This window comes from Scyliorhinus canicula, chromosome 10 (assembly GCF_902713615.1).
Source record: "Scyliorhinus canicula chromosome 10, sScyCan1.1, whole genome shotgun sequence".
In the NCBI taxonomy this organism is placed as follows: Eukaryota; Metazoa; Chordata; class Chondrichthyes; order Carcharhiniformes; family Scyliorhinidae; genus Scyliorhinus; species Scyliorhinus canicula.
The window spans coordinates 190,734,098-190,756,722 of record NC_052155.1 but is presented as its reverse complement, the minus strand read 5'-3'; the positions used below and the strand labels follow the sequence as shown (position 1 = coordinate 190,756,722).

The following is a 22,625-nucleotide window of genomic DNA, read 5'->3' as shown; positions in this document are numbered from 1 at the left end:
ATGGTTAGCACTGCTGCCTCATGGCGTCGAGGACCCAGGTTTGATCAATGCGCAGAGTTATGGGGATAGATTGGGGCTGTGAGTCTGGGCAGGGCCGGCTCAAGGCACCGGCAACTCGGGCAGTCGCCCGGGGCGCCATGTGCTAGGGGGCGCCAGACTCGGGTCCCGCGTATGCGCAGTTGGGCCGGTGCCAACCAGCGCATGCGCGGTGGCCGCCCTCCTCCAGGGCGGCCCCCCCCTCGGTCCGCTCCCCCCCCCTCGGGTCCGCCACCCCCTTGGGTCTGCCCCCCCCTCGGGTCCGCCCCCCCCCCGCCCCCGCTCGGTCCGCCCCCCCCCCCGCACCGCCCCCGCTCGGTCCGCCCCCCCCCCCCCCCCCGCCCCCCCCCCCCGCTCGGTCCGCCCCTCCCCTCGGTTCCGCCCCCCCGGGTCTGCCCCCCGTCAGCCCCGCCCCCTCTCGGCCCCGCCCCCCCTCTCGGCCCCGCCCCCCTCCCCAAGGGTGCCGAAGTTCAGCTTGCCCGGGGCGCTGAGTCTGGGTAGGGTGCTGTTTCAGAGGGCCAATGCCGACTCAATGTGCGTCATGGCCTCCTTCATGCACCGTGGGGATTTCATGTTCTGTTCCCTGTCCATAGAACATAGAACATAGAACAGTACAGCACAGAACAGGCCCTTCGGCCCTCGATGTTGTGCCGAGCCATGATCACCCTACTCAAACCAACGTATCCACCCTATACCCGTATCCCAACAACCCCCCACCCCTTAACCTTACTTTTTAGGACACTACGGGCAATTTAGCATGGCCAATCCACCTAACCCGCACATCTTTGGACTGATTTAGCACAGTGGGCTAAACAGCTGGCTTGTAATGCAGAACAATGCCAGCAACACATTCAATTCCTGTACTGGGAACCCGAACAGGCGCCGGAATGTGGCGACTAGGGGCTTTTCACAGTAACTTCATTGAAGGCTAATAAGCGATTATTATTATTGTTATTGAGTCCCAGACATCAGGGGAACAATGAACTACAACTCCCGTCACACTCTGCGGGCAGGCGCCAATCACATCCGGTCCTGCGCAGTATCAGAGCGTCGCTCTCGGTGGCGCCATGACAACGGGGGAGCGGGCGGCTGGTGAGTGTCTGAGCCCCGGGCCGCGCGCCCCATTCCCGGTGAGGGGCTGTCGGTGCTCTGACGCTGGGTTTAGTTTTGCTGAGGGGAGGAGAGGGTTCCCCCCCCCCGAGGGAAGGGCCGGGGGCCCGGGGTCGGGGGTTGGGGCCCGGGGTCGGGGGTTGGGGCCCGGGGCCGGGTGTTGGGGCCCGGGGTCCCCCCGGAGGGAAGGGCCGGGGGCCCGGGTCAGGTCCGGGGTCCTGGGTCGGCGGTCGGGTCCGGGGTCCTCAGGCTCAGGTCCTGCTGCTCCCTCCACTATTCCCCCCACCACAATGGGGATCACCCTGAGCGGGGCCGGGCCCGCTCTCTGCAGCTTCTGCCTGGGGCTGCAAAGCCGGTTTAGGCTGCACAAATCCTGGGAATATCTCAGCTTAAACCCAGCTGCTGTGCTATTTCTCACATACACAACCATTCAGTAACCGCCTCCCTCAGGGGTGGGTGCTGGGGATAATAATCTCTATTGTCACCAGTAAGGTAGCACTGTTGCTTCAGGGCGCCAGGGTCCCAGGTTCGATTCCCGGCTGGGTCACTGTCTGTGCGGAGTCTGCACGTTTTCCCCGTGTCTGTGTGGGTTTCCTCCGGGTGCTCCGGTTTCCTCCCACAGTCCAAACACGTGCAGGTTAGGTGGATTGGCCATGATAAATTGCCCTTCGTGTCCAAAAAAGTTAGGAGGGGTTATTGGATTACGGGAATAGGGTGGAAGTGAGGGCTTCAGTGGCTTGGTGCAGACACGATGGGCTGAATGGCCTCCTGTTGTGTATGTTCTATGTTCAAGGAGGCTTGCATTAATACTGCAATGAAGTTACTGTTAAAATCCCCTAGTCGCCACATTCCGGCGCCTGTTTGGGCACACAAAGCGAGAATTCAGAATGTCCAATTCACCTAACAGCACATCTTTGGACTGTGGGAGGAAACCGGAGCACCCGGAGGAAACTCAGGCAGACATGTGGAGAACGTGCAGACTCCGCACAGACGGTGACCCAAGCCGGGAATCAACCCTGGGACCCTGGCACTGCGAAGCCATAATGCTCCACTGTGCTATCGTGCCACCGGTTCAGTTAAAGAAAAGCATTAAAGTTAAAAGAGAAGTTTAATAATCAGGACTTCAACTATTGAAAGGGGCTGAGGCTCAGGAGAGGTTAGTACGATTTCCAGAACACATAATAGAACGGAGAGTGTGAAAACTGGCAGGAATCTAACTTCGGGTAGGGCAATAAAGGTGACAAGTATGAGAATGGAGGTGGTCAATGCAGGACTGAAGGTGTTGCACCCAAATGCATGCAGTATACAAAACAGGATGAATGTTGCGCACATTGAAATTGGCCGGTATGATGTTTGTGGGCATCACAGAGACGTGGCTGCAAAGGGGACAGGGCTGGGATCTAAATATCCAAGTGGGGTTGTGCTGCGGCTGTGCATGGCCCTGGTGGGACCAAATCTGGAGTGTTGTGTGCAGTTCTGGTCACCTCACTATGGAGGGGATGTGGAATTGTTGAGGGGGGGGGGGGGGGGTGCGGAGAAGATTTGCCGGGGTGCTGCCTGGTCTGGAGGATGGGTCTTGTGGGGAGGGGTTGAGGCTTTTCTCTTTGGAGCGGAGGAGGATGCGAGGCGACTTAATAGATTTTCAGATGATGAGGGGGATAGAGTGGAGGTTCAGACACTATTTCCTCGGGTGGATGTAGCTGTTACAAGGGGTCATAACTATAAGGTTCAGGGTGGGAGATATAGGAGGGATGTCCAAGGTAGGTTCTTTACTCAGAGAGTGGTTAGGGTGTGGAATGGACTGCCTGCTGTAATAGTGGAGTTGGACATTTTAGGAACTTTCAAGCGGTTATTGGAGGGCACTAGATTGACCGGGAGTGGGACAGCTTGATCTTGGTTTCGGACAATGCTCGGCATAACATGGAGGGCCAAAGGGCCTGTTTTGTGCTGTACTGTTCTATGTTTTATGATATGTGTACCATCGAAAGGACAGGCAGATGGGCAAAGGGGGAAAGGTTGCATTGTTAAAAAGAAATGAAATTAAATCGATAGCAAGAAGCAATATAGGGTCGGAAGGTGCAGAATCTCTGTGGGTAGAGTTGAGCAATCGGCAAGATAAATAGACCCTGATGGGAGTTATGTACAGGCCCCATAGCAGTAGTCAGAATGTGGGGCAGAAAATAAATCAGGTGATAGATAAGGCATGTAAAAAGCCAATATTACAATAATCATGGGAGACTTCAATACGCAGGTGGACTGGGAAAATCAGGTTGGTAGCAGATCCTGAAAATTAATTGGTGGAATATCTTCGTGATAGTCTTTTTGGAAGGATGTTGCAGAGTCAACTAGGGAACAGGCAATTCTGGACTTTGTGATGTGAAATGAGGCAGATTTGATTCGGGAACTTAATAATACTAATCTTTCTGTTACAAGTAGGCTTACAACACTGCAATGAAGTTACTGGGAAAATCCCCAAGTCGCCACACTCCAGCGCCTCTGCGGGTACACAGGGAGAATTCAGAAGGTCCAATTCACGTAACAAGCACGTCTTTGGGACTTGTGGGAAGAAACTGGCAATTTGGGACACGAAGGGCAATTTAGCATGGCTAATCCACCTAACCTGCACATCTTTGGACTGCGAGGAAACCGGAGGAAACCCACGTAGACACGGGCAGACTAGGGGATTTTCACGGCATACCAGAACATAGGGCAGCACGGCAGCAGAGTGGTTAGCACAATTGCTTCACAGCTGCAGGGTCCCAGGTTCGATTCCCGGCTTGGGTCACCGTCTGTGCGGAGTCTGCGCATTCTCCCCGTGTCTGAGTGGGTTTCCCCCGGGTGCTCCGGTTTCCTCGCAGTCCAAAGATGTGCAGGTTAGGTGGATTGGCCATGCTAAATTGCCCTTCGTGTCCCAAATTGCCCTTATTGTTGGGTGGGATTACTGGGTTATGGGGATAGGGTGGAGGTGTGGGCTTGGGTAGGGTGCTCTTTCTAAGAGCCGGTGCAGACTCGATGGGCCGAATGGCCTTCTACACTGTATTCTATGATTCTATGAACTTCAAGAGTCAGAGGGCAGAGGTGAATGTAGTGACCATCATTAAGGAGAAGGTGGGGGGGAAACTGAAAGGTCTGAAGGTGGATAAATCACATGGACTACACCCCAAGGTCTTAAAGGAGGTAGCCGAGGCGATTGTGGATCACTGGTGGTGATCTTTCAGGAATCACTGGAGTCAGAGAGGGTCCCAGAGGACTGGAAAATGGCTAATGTAACACCCCTATTTAAGAAGGAAGTGAGGCAGAAGACGGGAGATTATGGGTTGGTGAGCCTGATTTTGGTCGTTGGCAAGATTTTAGAGTCCATTATCAAGGATGAGATTGCAGAGTACTTGGAAGTGCACGGTAAAATAGGACTGAGTCGGAGGGACAGGTTGTGTTGAGGAGGCGGGGAGGCTGCAGAAGGATTTGAACAGGCTAGGAAGTGGCAGATGGAATACAATGTGGACAAGTGTGAGGTTATGTACTTGGGGAGGAAGAATACAGGCATAGACTATTTTCTAAATGGAGAAAGGCTTCGGAAATCTGAAGCACAAAGGGACTTGGGAGTCTGAGTTTAGGATTCTCTTCAGATTAACATGCAGTAACATTTATTTGGCAGTCAGGAAGGCAAATGCAATGTTAGCATTCATTTCAAGAGGACTAGAATACAAGAGCAGGGAGATGCTGCTGAGGCTGTATAAAGCTCTGGTCAGACCCCATTTGAAATATTGTGAGCAATTTTGGGTCCCGTAACTAAGGAAGGATGTGTTGGCCTTGGAAGAGCTTCACCAGAATGAGCCCTGGAATGAAGGCCTTGTACTATGAGGAGTGTTTGAGGATTCTGGGCCTGTACTCAATGGAGTTTAGAAGGATGAGAGAGATCTTATTGAAACTTACAGAATATTGAGAGGCCTGGATAGAGTGGACATGGCGAGGATGTTTCCTCCAGGAGGAGAAATTAGAACCCGAGGGCACAGCCTCCGACTGAATGGAAGATTTTTTAAAACAGAGATGAGGAGGAATTTCGTCAGCCAGAGGGCGGTGAATGGCTGTGGAGGCTAATCACTGAGTGTCTTTAAGACAGAGATAGACATATTCTTGATTAAGAAGGGGATCAGGGGTTATGGGGAGAAGACATGAGATTGAATGATCAAATGGCACAAGAGACTCGATGGGCCAAATGGCCTAATTCTATTCCTATATTGGATTTGTTTATTGTCACGTGTACCGAGGTACAGTGAAAAGTATTTTTCTGCGAGCAGCTCAACAGATCAATAAGTTACATGAAAATAAAATAAAATAAAAGCAAAATACATAATGGGCAACACAAGGTATACAATGTAACTACATAAACACCGCCATCGGGTGAAGCATACAGGAGTGTAGTGTTAATCAGGTCAGTCCATAAGCGGGTCGTTTAGGAGTCTGGTAACAGCGGGGAAGAAGCTGTTTTTGAGTCTCTACGTGCAGGTTCTCAGACTTTTGTATCTCCTGCCCGATGGAAGAAGTTGGAAGAGTGAGTAAGGGAGGGGTCTTTGATTATGCTGCCTGCTTTCCCAAGGCAGTGGGAGCTTGGATAGAGTCAATGGATGGGAGGCAGGTTTGTGTGATGGACTGGGCAATGTTCACGACACTCTGAAGTTTCTTGCGGTCCTGGGCCGAGCAGTTGCCATACCAGGCTGTGATGCAGCCAGATAGTATGCTTTCTATGGTGCATCTGTAAAATATGGTAAGAGTTAATGTGGAAATGTTGAATTTCCTTAGTTTCCTGAGGAAGTATAGGCGCTGGTGTGCTTTCTTGGTGGTAGCGTCAATGTGGGTGGATCAGGACAGATTTTTGGTGATGTATACTCCTAGATATTTGAAGCTGCTAACCATCTCCACCTCGGCCCGATGATGCAGACAGGGGTGTGTACAGTACTTTGCTTCCTGAAGTCAATGACCAACTCTTTAGTTTTGCTGGCATTGAGGGAGATTGTTGTCGCTGCACCACTCCACTAGGTTCTCTATCTCCCTCCTGTATTCTGACTCGTCGTTGTTCGAGATCCGGCCCACTATGGTCGTATCGTCAGCAAACTTGTACATGGAGTTGGAACCAAATTTTGCTGCGCAGTTGTGTGTGTCCAGGGAGTATAGTAGAGGGCTAAGTACACAGCCTTGCGGGGTCCCGGTATTGAGGACTATCGTGTAGTAGGTTTTGTTGTTTATCCTCTCTGATTGTGGTCTATGGGTCAGAAAGTCGAGGGTCCAGTTGCAGGGTGAGCAGCCAAATCCCAGGTTTTGGAGTTTTAATATGAGCTTGACTGGGATTATGGTGTTGAAGTTGGAGCTGTAATCTGATGTAGGAGTCCTTGTTGTTGAGGTGCTCCAGGAATAAGTGTAGGGCCAGTGAGATGGCGTCTGCTGTGGACCGGTTGCGGCGGTATGCAAATTCTTTTTTTTTTTTAATAAACAATTTTATTGAGGTAGTTTTTGGCTTTATAAACAGTTACAGACATCATCAGAAAGAAAGCAAAAAAGGCAAAAATGTGCAAACATCCACGTACTTTCAATACTTCCATCGTAACATATTGCACAAATCCGCTCCCCTCCCACCGGTACTACCCGCCATATTTTCCCTCCTACTCTACTCTACCCCCTCCTCCCCCCCCCACCCCCCTGCTGGCGCTCACTCTCCCGCAAAGAAGTCAATGAATAGTTGCCACCTTCGGGTGAACCCCTGCACAGATCCCCTCAAGGCGAACTTAATTTTTTCCATCCCCAGGAAACTCGACATGTCCGCAAGCCACAACTCAGTCTTCGGGGGCTTTGAGTCCCTCCACGCCAATAATATTCGTCACCGGGCTATCAGGGAAACAAAGGCCAACATATCGGCCTCTTTCTCCCCCTAGACGCCCGGGTCTTCCGAAACCCCAAAAATTGCCACCCCTGGACTCATCACCACCCTTGTTTTTAGCACCTGGGACATGACCCCTGCAAATCCCTCCCAGTACCCCCTCAGCTCAGGGCATGCCCAAAACATGTGAACATGGTTCGCTGGTCCTCCCGCGCACCTAGCGCATTTGTCCTCTATCCCGAAAAATTTGCTCATCCGAGCCACCGTCATATGGGCCCGGTGAACGACCTTAAATTGGATCAGCCCGAGCCTAGCACATGTTGCGGTTGAATTTACCCTACTCAAGGCCTCTGCCCACAGCCCATCCTCCATTTCCCTGCCTAGCTCCTCCTCCCATTTAAGTTTCAGTTCCTCTGTCTGGGACCCTTCCTCCCTCATAAGTATCTTATATATACCCGAGACTCTGCCCTCCCCTTCTTCCCTCCTAGAGACTATTCTGTCGAGGATCCCCATTGGCGGGAGGCGCGGGAAAGATGGGACCTGTCTACGAACAAAGTCCCGCAACTGTAGGTATCTAAAATCATTTCCCCTTACCAACCCAAATTTCTCCTCCAAGCTCCTCAAACTCGCAAAGCTCCCTTCCAGGAACATATCACCCACCCTTCCCGCCCCTGCTCGCCGCCATACTCGGAACCCCCCATCCATACTGCCGGGGGCAAACCGATGGTTGTCGCAGATTGGCGCCCAGACAGACGCCCCCATCTCCCCCACATGCCTCCTCCACTGGCCCCATATCCGCAGGGTCGCCACCACTACCGGGCTGGTGGTGTACTTGGCCGGCGGCAGCGGTAGCGGAGCCGTGACCAGGGCTTCCAAGCTGGAGCCCCTGCACAAAGCCGCCTCCACCCGCTCCCAAATAGACCCCGTACCCACCATCCACTTCCTTATCATAGCGATGTTGGCCGCCCAGTAATAATTGACCAGACTCGGCAAAGCCAGCCCTCCCTCGCTGCGGTTCCTCTCCAACATCGCCTTCTTCACCCGCGGGGATTTTCCCGCCCAGACAAAGCTCATGATCATCGTGTTAACTCTTTTGAAGAAGGACTGTGGGATAAAGATCGGGAGGCACTGAAAAATAAACAAAAATCGAGGGAGGATTGTCATCTTTACAGTCTGCACCCTCCCTGCCAGCGACAGCGGGAGTGCATCCCATCTCCGAAACTCTCCCTTCATTTGATCCACCACCCTGGCCAAATTTAACTTATGCAGCCTGCCCCAGTCTCGTGCCACCTGGATTCCCAAATACCGGAAATTTTCCTCAACCAGCCTAAACGGTAGCCCTCTCAATCTGTTCTCCTGGCCCCTTGCCTGGACCACAAACATTTCACTCTTGACCATATTTAATTTGTATCCTGAGAACTGGCCGAACTTCCTCAGCATTCCCAGTATAGTTCCCATCCCGGCCACTGGGTCCGACACGTACAGGAGCAGGTCGTCTGCATAAAGAGAAACCCTGTGTTCAACCCCGCTCCTCACCATCCCCTTCCAACCCTCTGCAGCTCTCAGCGCAATCGCCAGCGGCTCTATGGCCAGCGCAAACAGCAGCGGGGAGAGCGGGCAGCCCTGTCTGGTCCCTCGGTACAACCTAAAGTACTCCGACACTTCTCTGTTGGTCCTGACGCTGGCCCTCGGGGCCTGATATAATAATTTGATCCAATCCACCAATCCCTCCCCGAACCCCAACCGTCCGAGCACCTCCCATAGATAGTCCCACTCCACCCGGTCAAAGGCCTTCTCGGCGTCCATTGCCACCACTACCTCCACCTCTCTACCCGCCGGGGGCATCATTATCACATTGAGCAATCTCCGCCAGCTGCCTACCTTTCACGAACCCCGTTTGATCCTCCCCAATCACCTCCAGTACACAGTCCTCCATTCTACCCGCCAGTACCTTTGCCAGGAGCTTGGCGTCTACATTAATCAGGGAGATTGGCCTGTAGGACCCGCACGCCTCCGGGTCTTTACCCCGCTTCAATATCAGAGATATGGTGGCTTGTGACATTGTCGGCGGCAGGGTCCCTCTGTCCCTTGCCTCATTGAAAACCCTTGCCAAGACTGGGCCCACCAGCTCAGAGAACTTCCTATAAAACTCTACTGGATATCCATCCGGCCCCGGGGACTTCCCCGACTGCATAGCCTTAAGGCCCCCCAATACCTCCTCTACTCTAATCGGGCCCCCCAGCTCTTCCACTCTCCCCCCACCAACTGTTGGGAATGTTAACCCGTCCATAAACCTTTTCATCCCCTCCGGTTCTTCCGGCGGCTCCGAAGTATACAGCTTACGATAGAAGCCCCGGAATACCCTATTCGGTATGCAAATTCTAGCACTTTGCTGGTCTGTGAGTCTAGCTTGGTCTGATATTCTCTCTTGGTCTGATATTCTCTCTTGGCATCTCGGGTGGCTTTGCGGAGGTCATACCTGGATTTCTGGTTTAGCTTAGTGGGCTAGACATATGGTTTGTGATGCAGAACAAGGCCAGCAGTGTGGGTTCAATTCCTGTACCAGCTGAGAATTCTGAATTCTCCCTCTGTCTACCCGAACAGGCGCCGGAATGAGGTGACCAGGGGCTTTTAACAGTAACTTCATTGCAGTGTTAATGTAAGCCTACTTGTGATAATAATAAACAAAGAAAAAGATTATTTCTTCCATAGGTCAGGGTCGCCTGACTTGAACGCCTCAGACCTGTCCTTCAGTAGGGAGTCAATCTCACGATTGAGCCATGGTTTCCGGTCGGGGAACGTACGTGCTGCTTTCTTTGACACGCAGTCGTCCACACATTTGCTGATGAACTCGTTGAGTTCTTAAATATGGACCAATCCATTGTCTGTAAGCAGTCACGTAAGAGCTCTTCTGTTTCCTCAGACCAGCACTGCATGACCTTCTTAGTTGGATTCTCCCGCTTGAGTTTCTGCTTATATATGGTCTAACCCTCCCACTGATTTGGACACATTTATTGAGTGTAAGAAGCATTTATGTTACCTGTGACATTTTTAAAACTTGGGTTAATGAGTTCTGTTCAGGTAGCCTTTGTTTGGAATTATTGGAGCCAAATGTATCCCTCTGATCATGGAAAGAACAGGAGTTGGCCCCAACTCATCCTGGCTCAAGTAGGAAAAGTGGCACAAAGCTAATTCTAGCAGGGAATGTTGCACAATATTGTTTTCACACACAAATTCCCTTAAAAAATAATCAAGAATAAATAAGCAGAGTGATTGATGGGGAGTGGAGCAGTGTGGAGGACCCGGCAGCGGAAGGGGTACGAGGAGGTGCATGTGCCGGCTCTAAAACCTAAGCCTTTCAGTTCAGATGAGCAACTGATATCTGTGGAGAAGGTGCCTAAATACACACAAGCAGCATTTGAAGGCTTTAAGACGCTAAATCGAATCCAAAGTAAGCTGTGTAAAGCAGCCATGGAAATGTTTGATTCGCTGCGGAATAAGGTATTCCGGACTTCTACAATAAGCTGTATACTTCAGAACCCCCGGAAGAGCCGGAGGAGATGAAAAGGTTCCTGGACGGGCTAACATTCCCAAAAGTAGGCGGGGGACTAGTGGACGGGCTGGGGGCCCCGATTAGAGTGGAGGAGATATTGCGGGGCCTAAAGGCCATGCAGTCGGGGAAAGCTCCGGATCCGGATGGATACCCAGTAGAGTTTTACAAGAAGTTCTCGGAGTTAGTGGGACCGGTCTTGACGAGGGTTTTTAATGAGGCAAGGGACAGAGGGACCCTGCCGCCGCCGATGTCGCAAGCCACCATCTCGCTGATACTGAAGCGGGACAAGGACCCGGAATCCTGCGGGTCATACAGGCCAATCTCCCTGATCAATGTGGATGCCAAGCTCCTGGCAAAGGTCCTGGTGATTAGAATCGAGGACTGTGTACCGGAGGTGATTGGGGACGATCAGACAGGGTTTGTGACAGGCAGGCAGCTGACAGCTAACTTGAGAAGATTGCTTAATGTGATCATGATGCCCCCGACGGGCAAGGAGGTGGAGGTAGTGGTGGCAATGGACGCTGAGAAGGCCTTCGATCGGGTGGAGTGGGGCTATCTGTAGGAGGTGCTTGGACGGTTCAGGGAGGGACTGGTTAATTGGGTTGGACTATTGTACCAGGGCCCAAAAGCTAGCGTTAGGACGAACAGGGTAGTGTCAGATTATTTCAGACTACATCGCGGGACCAGACAGGGGTGCCCACTCTCCCCGTTGCTGTTTGCGCTGGCCATAGAGCCGTTGGCGATTGCGTTGAGAGCTGCAAAGGGATGGAAGGTAATGACCAGGGGCGGGGTGGAACATGGGGCCTCTCTATGCGGACGACCTACTCCTGTACGTGTCGGACCCACTGGCCGGGATGGAAAATATACTGGAAACACTGAGGAAGTTCGGCCGGTTTTCAGGGTACAAATTAAATATGGCCAAGAGTGAGATGTTTGTAGTGCAGGCAAGGGGCCAGGAGAATAGACTGAAGGAGCTGCCATTTAGGCTGGTTGAGGAAAGTTTCCGGCACTTGGGGATACAGATGGCACGAGACTGGGGCAGGTTGCACAAGTTAAATTTGACCAGGGTGGTGGAACAAATGAAGAGGGAGTTTCAGAGATGGGATGCACTCCCGCTGTCACTGGCGGGGAGGGTGCAGACGGTAAAGATGACAATCCTCCCTAGATTCCTGTTCATCTTCCAGTGTCTCCCGATCTTTATCCCACAGTCCTTCTTCAAAAGGACTGGCAAAATCATCATGAGCTGTGTCTGGGCGGGAAAACGCCCGCGGGTGAAGAAGACGATGCTTGAGAGGAGCCGCAGCGAGGGAGGGCTGGCATTGCCGAGTCTGATAAACTACTACTGGGCGGCTAACATAGCCATGATAAGGAAGTGGATGGTGGGTACGGGGTCTATCTGGGAGCGGGTGGAGGCGGCTTCGTGCAGAGGCACCAGTTTGGCAGCCCTGGTCACGACTCCCCTACCGCTGTCGCCGGCCAGGTATTCCACCAGCCCGGTAGTGTGGGCGGCCCTGCGGATATGGGGCCAGTGGAGGAGGCATGTAGGGGAGGTGGGTGCGTCTGTCTGGGCTCCAATATGTGATAACCATCGATTTGCCCCCGGGAACATGGATGGGGGGTTTCGAACATGGTGGCGGGCGGGGGTGAGGAGGGTGGGCGATATGTTCCTGGAGGGGAGCTTTGCGAGTTTGAGGGGCTTGGAGGAGAAAGCTGGGCTGGAAAGGGGAAATGACTTCAGGTACCTACAGATGCGGAACTTTGTCCGCAGACAGGTCCCATCCTTCCCACGCCTCCCGCCAATAGGGATCCAAGACAGAATAGTCTCTAGAGGAGAAGGAGGAGAGGGTAGAGTCTCAGATATTTATAAGGTGCTCATGAAGGGGAAGAGTCCCAAACGGAGGAACTGAAACTCAAATGGGAGGAGGAGCTAGGCGGGGAGATGGAGGACGGGCTGTGGGCAGAAGCCCTGAGTAGGGTAAACTCAACCGCAACATGTGCCAGGTTTGGCCTGATTCAATTTATGGTTGTTCACCGGGCCTACATGACGGTAGCTCGGATGAGCAAATTATTTGGGGTAGAGGATAAGTGCGCTAGATGCGGGGGAGGACCAGCAAACCACGTTCACATGTTTTGGGCATGTCCTAAGCTTAGGGGGTACTGAGAGGGATTGCGGGGATCATGTCCCGGGTGCTAAAAACAAGGGTGGTGATGAGTCCAGGGGTGGCAATTTTTGGGGTTTCGGAAGACCCGGGAGTCCAGGGGGAGAAAGCGGTCGATGTTCTGGCCTTTGCTTCCCTGATAGCCCGGCGACGATTACTGCTGGCATGGAGGGACTCAAAACCCCCGAAGACCGAGCTATGGCTTTCGGACATGTCAAGTTTTCTGGGTATGGAAAAAATTAAGTTCGCCTTGAGGGGATCTGTACTGGGGTTCGCCCGAAGGTGGCAACCATTCATCGACTTCTTCGCGGGAGAGTGAACGTCAGCAGGGCGGGGAGGGGGGAGATTAGAGTAGAGAAGGAGGGATAAATAGGCAGGTAGTGTCGATGGGAAAGGAGCGGGCTTGTGCAGTATGGTTCGATTTGAAGTATTGATTTTACGTTGATGTTTGCACATCTTTGCCTTTTTTGGGTTTTTTTGTTGTTATCTGTAACTGTTTACAATACCGAAAAATACCTCAATAAAATTGTTTGATTTAAAAAAAAAACGGAATATTGGAAGGTTTGCAGGCCATGTCCTGGAGTGGAACTTGAACATGAATCAGTGGCACAGGTGCTATTCACTGATCCGCACATCTCGGAGTGCAGAAGATATTCAATTAGGTGAAAGTCATTTCTTCCAGTATATAAAAAAAGGGAATTTTTATGGTAGTCAATTATTGGCTGCTGATAATGTGTAGGCCATCGTAGCTGTTGGCTGACCCTCGATTTCAGGATGATATCTTTTCAGGGTTACAGGCTTCTGCCACAGGTCTTCAAGCTCTGTTGGTTCCCTGCCCCACCCTGCTTTTTCTCCCACCCCGCTCTATCCATTCCACCTCCACCTGCATCTGCCCCCCCGCCCACCTTCCGCCCTCACTGCCCCTCCCCCCCTCCCCCCAGCTCATCCTCCTCACCCAGCTCTTCCTCCTCAACTTTAATGCACCAATTCTACCTGTCTGTGCTTGTGCCAAGTTTGTGAAATGATGTTGAGAAGTCTGTGAGAATAAATAACCATGGGTGGAATTTTGTGGCCCCTCCCGCTGGTGGGATTTCCTGGTCCCTCCGAAGTTGATTGCCTTTTGCACGGCTTGTCGCGTTTTACTGCCCTGCCATGCTGTGACGGTGTGGTAAAACCCTGCCCCTTTTCTATTTTCAAACTCTTGAAAGGTTGTTGCTGAATTATTTAGTCAGAATATGCACTCTGAGGGTAAGAAAAGACACACACTTTCCATATAAAAGTTATTGCATATTGGGCAGCAAGAAAGCAAATGCATTCTCTCCGAGATAGTAAAGTCTGCCGCCTTCCTGTGAGGTTAAAGAATATTTTCTGTATTCTGTAGTCTGACCATTTCACTGCTTTGGTCGTTTCAGGTTGAAGGAAGATGTCTTTGTTTAAAGCTCGGGACTGGTGGTCCACAGTTGTGGGAGAGCAAGAGGAATTTGACCAAGGCTGCTTATGTGTTGCTGATGTTGACAACAGTGGAAATGGTAAGTGTAGTTGATACCCTGGCTTATAAGAATGTTTTGTGTCCTCAGGTGGAATGAAGTAATTGTGTTTGGCTGCTTAAAGTAAATTCATTCCTTAATGTGACATTTGCCAGTTGTAGGATTTATTCTAGCTTAATATAAGCCAGTACAAACACTTATTTTACAAAAAAGCTTTTAAGCTGTGCACGAGTCCAGCTATTGCCCTCGCACGCTTCCTACTCCCCCCACTTCCACTTCCATTTTAGTTGTGGTGAGTGGAACAACCTGTTGATGCTGTTCCTGTTAATTTGCAGTCATATCTCATCTCCTAGGCATTGCAAGGAGAAGGTATGTTGGGCTTTAACACAGAATAGCTGAAATATCGGAGCAGGCAAAAAGCGAACCCAGAGGCAGTAAGTGCCACGTGGAAGAGCTATCTATGACAGCACAAATAGAAATAAATATGTATGATCTGATAGCCATTAAAGAGACATGGCTGCAACACGACAAAGAATGGGAACTGAATGTTCAAGGTACATGACATTTCGGAAGGTCAGGAAGCTTGGAAAAGGTGGAATGGTCACTCTGTTAACTAAGGATGACATTGGTGCAATAGAGATCGATGACCTTCATCCTGGAGATCAAGATGTTGAACCAGTTTGAGTAGGAATGAGAAATATTAAAGGTAAGAAGTAATTGGTGGGAGTGATTTATAGGCCCCCTAATAGTAATCACACAGTAAGATGGGGTATACAGGAAGGAATAATAGGACTCATGAGAAATGTATGGGATAAACATGGGTAATTTAAATCTACAATTGATTAGGCAAATCAAATTGACAATACTGGCCTGGATGATGAGTTCAGTGTTTTGGGGACAGCTTTTTAGAGCAGCACATTCTAGAGCCAACAAGGGAGCAGACGCTATTACACCTAGTAATGTGCATTGAAACAGGTCTAATTAATGACCTCATAGTGAATGTGCCCTAGGTAGAGTGATCATAATATGATTGAATTTCATATTCAGTTTGAGGGAGAGAGGAGTGGATCTAAGACGAGTGTTTTAAACTTAAATATGGGCAATTATGAGGGCTTGCTCAAGTGATTTGGGAAATTAGATTAAGGGATTGGCCAGTAGACATATAGTGGCAGATATTGAAGGATATATTTCAGAATACTCAGAAAAGATACAATCCAGTGACAAAGAAAGACTCTGAGGGAAGGACACACCTTCCATGGTGAACTAAAGAAGTTAAATATAGTATCAAATTGAAAGAAAATGCATATATTTCTGCAAACTTCAAAGACTAGAGTTGGGTAGCTGAAATTTGTCCGCTAATTCTCTAAAGCTGGCAAACCTCCCCTCCATGAACAGGTTCTCAATGAGCTTGGATTGATCCCTTCAATTTCCGCAAGTTAAAGGTTGAGTCCAGCTTTAAGGTAAGAAAAGGTGATTGTTACAGATAGGGAGCAATGAAGTCAAGGATAGGAGTTTAAAATGTTGTCAGTGCTGTTTATAGATTCGAAGAGGAGACCACCACTCGGTTCGAGGAAAGTCTAGTCGGAGAAAAAGGCAATGGTACAGTAACTATGGATAGGAGAGTGGATGTAGTGCAAGAGTGAGCCTCCACCTGGACCCAGATTTGGGCGGCACGGTAGCACAGTGGTTAGTACTGTTGCTTCACAGCACCACGGTCCTAGGTTTGATTCCCGGCTTGGGTCACTCTCTGTGCGGAGTCTGCACGTTCTCCCCGTGTCTTCGTGGGTTTCCTCCGGGTGCTCGGGTTTCCTCCCACAAGTCCCGAAAGACGTGTTGTTAAGTGAATTGGACATTCTGAATTTTCCCTCCGTGTACCCGAACAGGCACCGGAATGTGGTGACTGGGGGATTTTCCCAGTAACTTCATTGCCGTGTTAATGTAAGCCTACTTGTGACAGTAAAAATAATAATAATTATTATTATTAGTTTGAGCCTGAATCGCTGATCCACCGTAAGGTTATTTGGATATTGGAGGCCCAGTAATAAAATAATGGGTTCGGGAGGGCCAAGCCCCCTGACCGTCTATCGCTCTGGAGTAGAACGCTGCGCATTCTGGGATTCTTGTTCACCCAGATAAAGGCAAATATCAATTTATTAACCTCACCATAAAGTATTTGAGCAGGAAAATGGGGAAAGAAAAGAAAAATCTCTTGAGTGTGTTCATTTCTATTGTTTGAATCCTGCCAGCAATAGATAAAGGTAGGTTGTTCCATCTCTGTAGGTCCATTCTAACATTGTTGATCAGGCTGGACTAATTCCATTTGCGGAGTTTTCTTCTGTTATTGTTATTCACAGCACAGAAGGAGGCCATTCGGCCCATCGTGTCTGAACCAGCTCCCAAAAGAGCTACCGAGCTAGTCCAATTCTCCGGCCCTAATTCTGTAGCCCCATAAATTAATCACGGAGTGAGGCCCAATTGTGGGCCATCCTGACCCCAAGTAACAAAAACTTGCATTGGGGAGGGAAAAGGGTTAACATGCCTAAATGGGCTCGTCTCTTGGGGCATTGACCGGAAAACATTCACTCTTTCTTAGTTTAGTTTGTGGCCAGAGAAGGAATCAAATTGTATTAGGTGTCTTCATTGTGCTATTGATGGAGGGAATTGGGTATGTAATATATAAAAGTAGATCATCTGCATAAAGAGATACCCGATGTTCCACCCCCGAAACAAGGTTGCTGCCCAAGTTGAGTGTCTGGGAGGCCGATTGCTGTTTAGGTTGGTGTGCTAAAGAACAGGACGGCTGGCCTTCTATAAATATTCTCCTGGAGCGCTGTACCAGGCGTAAGGCCTTATAGCTGGCCAGTAGCTGAAACTGGGCCTCCAACCTTTGTCTGCTTGCATATCATTCCAGTGTGGGATCAAGCGAATATTGGTGATCTACCTCTGAAATCAGTAAGAAGTCTTACAACACCAGGTTGAAGTCAAACAGGTTTGTTTCAAATCACTACCTTTCGGAGTGCAGCTCCTTCCTCAGGTGAATCATTCACCCGAGGACGGAGCAGTGCTCGGAAAGCCAGTGATTCGAAACAAACCTGTTGGACTTTAACCCGATGTTGTAAGACTTCTTGCTGTGCCCACCCCAGTCCACGCCGGCACTTCCACATCATGACTACCTCTGAAACGGAGTCTACCAGCCCCTGCTGCTCTAATTTCCTCAGCTTTAGTACATGTGCGCTGTAAGAAATAATTTCCCCCCCTGAGGTTGGGGCTTTAAGAGACTTTCACAGTGTGGAAGGGGATATGGAATTGGACCTATTTACTTTAATGTAGTCATCAATAGAGGTGGACAGGCGCTCGAAACACTTTTTATCGGTCAGCATAGTAGCCAATCTCGGGTGGACGTTGGGAGGGGCCGGTCTTCAGCGACAGATCAACAAAGTATGGGGCGTGGCCAGAGATTAGAATTGCTGAGTACTTGGCCACCGATGGGAGGAGAGCCGTGTCTGAATGAAAAATCAATGTGAGTGTACACATGGTGAACATGGGAGAAAAAAGGAGAAACCCCTGTCATTCGGATGCAAAAAGCACCAGGGGTCTACCCCTCCCGCCTGAGCCATGAAGGAAGAATAAACCCTGGCCACCCCGATGGGGCAAAAGCTTTGAGTTTTGATCGATCCAATTTTGGGTCCGGAACACAGTTCAACTCGTCTCCTAAAATAAGATGGAGCGTATTGAGGTTGGGAAGGGAAGACAACAAAGAATTGGTAACATTCATATAACCCCAATTAGGGGCATAGACATTGACCAGAACTACTGGGATTCAATAGGGAGCCGCATATGATTATATATCGACTGTTTGGGTCAACGACACTCTGGGATGGGGAGACTGGAACTCTTATGTTGATTAAAATCGCCGTGTCCCTGGCCCTGCTATTAAAACTAGATTGAAAACATGCCCAACCTATCCTGGTCTGATCCTGGAAAAAACAGTATCAAAATTTAGGCTCTCAGGATGCGCAAATGCTCTTGATCGTTTGGCAGGGCCATTCAAACCCCTAATGTTCCACGTAATCAGTCGGATTGGTGTCTCCCGCCATCCCGCATACAGTCAGCCATTGCCAAGGAGAGATGTTAAACAAGGGGCACTGAGAACAAAAGCAAGAAGATCAATTGGAGATTGCCACCTAGTCAAGTCAGGAGACCCGACAAAGAGAGACCTGCAGACACCGTCAGCAAACTAAACCCCCCCCCCCACCCCAAACCCGAACGTGCCATCGCAGTTGAGCATAACAACTCAATAACAGAACGCAACTGAACACAAACTCTAAGATCATTTTAAAATCTGTTATGAGTTGCAGAAAACCCTTTATTATCACTCCCATTAACTAATACACCTTGTTAGGAGACTCCCAAATGGGGAGTAAAAACCTACTTAACTTCGAGCACCACGGGGGCAACTGAAAGTCAAACTAAATAGTAATACTGGAAAGAAAGAAAATAGGTTATTGTAAGGTACGAACAGTCAAAATCCCTCCGGTGCAACTACGGTCATCATGAATACATCCAAACAACAGGCATTAAAAGTACAACAAGCCATAGATCAGATTAAGCAGAGCACAAATTGTGCTTCTGGATGAAAGAGTCTGCATCGCCTGCGAGTCAGGAAAAGTCCTTTTCATGGAATGTTACATGAAGGCGCACTGGATAAGTCACCCCAAAAGTTTTTAAAAATAAATTTTGGGTACCCAGTTCTTTTTTTTTTCCAATTAAGGGGCAATTTGATGTGGCCAATTCACTGAGCCTGCACATCTTTGGGCTGTGGATGTGAGACCCACGCAGACATGGATAATGTGCAAACATAGACAGTGACCTTGGGCTGGGATCAAACCCGGGTCTTCGGCAGTGTGAGGCAGCAGTGCTAACCACTGCACCACCGTGCCACCCCCTCGTCACCCCAAGGTTTACTCCATTCTTATATCGGCAACATTTCATTTTGTTAAAGGCAGCCCTTTTCTTGGTCTGCACTCATGTCCTCGTATAATCTGAGAGTGGCCTTCCCACGTAAAATCATGGTGCTCTCTTGCCCATCGAAGCACCGACTCCTTCTCCTGAAAGCTGTGAAACCTTGTGATTACCGCACGAGGAGGATCTCCAGAGAGAGAGGCTTGGTTCAAATCGAACGGTGGGCCTGGTGTAATTCTGGGAGCGACGGAAGTACGTTCTCACCCACCATTTTGTGGAACAGGTCTGAGAAATACCGAGTGGGCTGCGGCTTTCGATCTCCAGTAACCCCACAACGTGTACTTTTTGCCTTCTGGATCTGCTCTGCAGGTCGTCCAGCTTGGATGTTAATGCCCTGTTATCTTTGATAGCAGCGGCAAGGCCAGAGTCCAAGGAGGTGATCCTTTCACCTAAGGTCAGACTATGCAGTCTCCATGCAGCTCCTTGTGCTGACGTTCTGGTTGATGATCTCGAGAACTGAACAAATAAGGGCCAAGGCCTCCTTGATTGATCTTTTAAGATCCAAAGTCAAGCATTGTCGATATGTTTTGAGCTCAACCGCCAAATTGTTGCTGAGTGCTTCACCGTTAGTGGAGTGGCCGGTGAAGAAGCTACCATTGCCATCTTACCCTCAGTTGATCCTTGGGAGGCTTCAGAATCTGAGGTGCTGTTGAAATTCAGGGTGATTCTTTTCAGGCTTTGCTTCATCTGGGCACCACAGAGATGAGGAAACTCTATTCCGATAATTTCAGCATTTTCTCGGTAAAATTAAGACCTGTGGCACCGGGAAAAAGGGTAGAATAGGCCAAGTTCCTGCGGGAGCCACCTCATGAGCGTCTTCCCCTCGCATCGCATGACCAGAAGTCCTGGGTTTTAGTTTCAGTTCAAATTGCCTGTGTTGTGCTTTAGTTCACAATATGTAAAGTACACACGACTTGGAGAAAGAATGAGCTGTTGCTTAGCAAATAGGAGATGATATTTAGGTTAGGAAGATTTTTTGAGTTTAGTTTTAAACTGAATCTACAGCAGTTGGAGCTAGGAAGCTGGAGAGGGAACATCTCTCTCAGCTCTGCTACAATAAAAGCCATACCATAGAATAATGGGCAAGAAATAAGCTAATGGACAGTTAGTTCTAAAAACCAAAGAATGATGGCAAGTTTCCAGGAAGATTGAAGTAAAAAGGAACAAGGTGGAACTGCCATTGGAACAGGTTACAGTTTAAAGTCCAAGCTGAAAAGTGAAAACCTGGTGGAGTTAGCCAGTGAAAAGCCAATGATGTGTGAAACACTCCTAAGGTTGATGATATCTCACTACAGCCTGTGAAGTAAAAGATTGAAGCAACTGGAAAGAAATTGGTGGCTAGATCTTGAGAGATTGTGCAAAATTTTGAAAACTCCTGTCTATTCAAGACAAAGGAATGCTGACAGGAGAGTTGGGAAGCCTGGATGCAGATGTGGAAAGGATGTTTCACGTTGTGGAAGAGACTAGAACTAGGGGAACACAGCTTAATAATAAGGGTTCTCCCATTTAAGATGGAGATGAGAAGAATTCTTTTCACTCAGCGGTGGTGAATCTCTGGAACTCTCTTCCCCAGAGAGCGGAACATCTCTCTCAGATTGAATATTTTTATCGCAGAGGTAGATAGCTTCTTGATTTAACAAGAAGAGTCATAGGTGAAGCCACAATCAGATCTGCCATTCCTTTTTGAATGGCAAGGCTGGCTTGAGGGGCCCAATGGCCTACCCTGTGCTCCTGATACATATGTTTATATTCCTAATGCCATGGAGAAAAGCTAGCTGAAGAAAGCTCCTGTCTAAGCTACATCCCTCCTGGATTCTGGACCTTTCCTAAGAAACCTAAGGAAAACATTTGAAATGACCACGAGGGCTTAAAGCCCTGACCACCAGCTGATTGGAGGAGCTGTACACACAGACTAGGTTATTGCTATATGTTAAACAGGATCTGAAATCCTCTGTAGGATTTCACTTCATCATTTGAATCCATGAGGTGCCCTGTGAATTTATGTGCCCTCACCTCGAATAAATTGTACTTTCTAGGCCCTGAGGTACAAAGATTCACAGTGCTTTTACAAATTAATATTTGTTCTGATTGTATACTTATTGATGTGTATTAGGTAACTGCTTTGACTGTTTATGCTTCATGGTGTATTGAAGTGAGCAATGTCATCATTTTTTCTTTTGCTATTTTCAGATAAAATAATTGTTGGCAGTTATAAGGGAATTCTACGTATCTATTCCCCACAGCCTGCCAAACCTGGAGCAGCGCTTCAACCAGAGGAGCTAATCCTCGAGCTTCAATTACAGGATCCTATATTGCAAGTGGAAGTTGGCAAATTTGTCTCGTAAGTTGATAAAAGAAAGAGTGGAGAAATGCTTTGTGGAGAAACGGAAAAGGTTAAATTAACAACTGAATAGCAACTAGTTTAATATTTGTGTTTAGAAATTGCCCACGTGTATGGGAGAGGGTTGGAACGGAGGGATTTTTCATGTTTATGCTGACATGCTTGGTAACTGCACTGTCTTGTGTCCTATACTTTGGTGGGCAGTAAGTGGCCTGAACTAGAGGAGGGAGAACTGTTGGGTTTCTATTACCTAATTGCAATTCAATGAGCAGTCCCAGAAGATGGGATTATACAGCACAAAGGGCACCTGGACTGACTCATTTGTATATATCCAATTAATCTCAACTCCCGTCCTCTTCCCCACAGCTCTCTGATTTTTCCCTAATTCCTTTTGAAAGTTGTTGTTGAATCTGTTTTCACCACCCTTTAACCTTGTGCGTTCTTGATCACAACCCGCTGCGTAATTTTCTTTCTGACATTGATTCTGTGTGTGTCTTTTGGTTGTTCCTCCTTCTGTCACTCAGGACAGTTTCTTCCTGAGCGTGTGCAGTTGAGAACTGGATTGTGATCAGTGTGGTATCTTATGGATCAGTCGGCTGCTCAGTATTACTGTGTCGGTGTATGTGGCAAATGGTCACGTGAAGGGTGAATTATACTATGTAAGTCAGTGCATTCCAGAAAGGAATGATTCTGTGGAATTCACTGCCACAGAAAGTAGTTGAGGCCAAAATGTTGTGTGTTTCAAGAAGGAATTAGGTATATCTCTTGGGGCTAAAGGTATAAAGGGATATGGGAGGAAGGCGGGATCAGGGTATTGAACTTGATGATCAGCCGTGATCATAATGAATGGCGGAGCAGGCTCGAAGGGCCGAATGGCCTCCTGCTTTTATTTCCTAGTATGTAAGTTAGGGATGAGAAGTTTCTCTGTTCTGCAAACCTGGGCTTTGAAAGGTTTCTGTTAAGCTGTTGAAACATGGTTCAAAATTAGTGCAAAATGTGAGAGATTTTGTAATGAGGAACAGGTATGTGCCTGCTCCCCTTATTT

General features: G+C 49.0%; 1 protein-coding gene across 5 annotated transcripts in view; it reads left to right on the top strand.

Annotated features, from left to right (window-relative positions):
* Positions 1–1,048: 1,048 nt before the first annotated feature.
* bbs9 (Bardet-Biedl syndrome 9) overlaps positions 1,049–22,625 on the top strand; it is a 537,991-nt gene continuing 516,414 nt past the window's right edge. For 4 of the 5 annotated variants that reach the window (XM_038810386.1, XM_038810382.1, XM_038810385.1 and 1 more), the window contains exons 1-3: positions 1,049–1,128; positions 14,143–14,259; positions 21,430–21,580. In XM_038810386.1, coding sequence (XP_038666314.1) covers positions 14,154–14,259; positions 21,430–21,580 — 257 coding nt within the window. In that variant the 5' untranslated portion in view covers positions 1,049–1,128; positions 14,143–14,153. Of the gene's footprint in view, positions 1,129–3,651; positions 3,671–14,142; positions 14,260–21,429; positions 21,581–22,625 lie in introns of those variants that run through there. The other variant, XM_038810384.1, reaches the window with a different exon arrangement.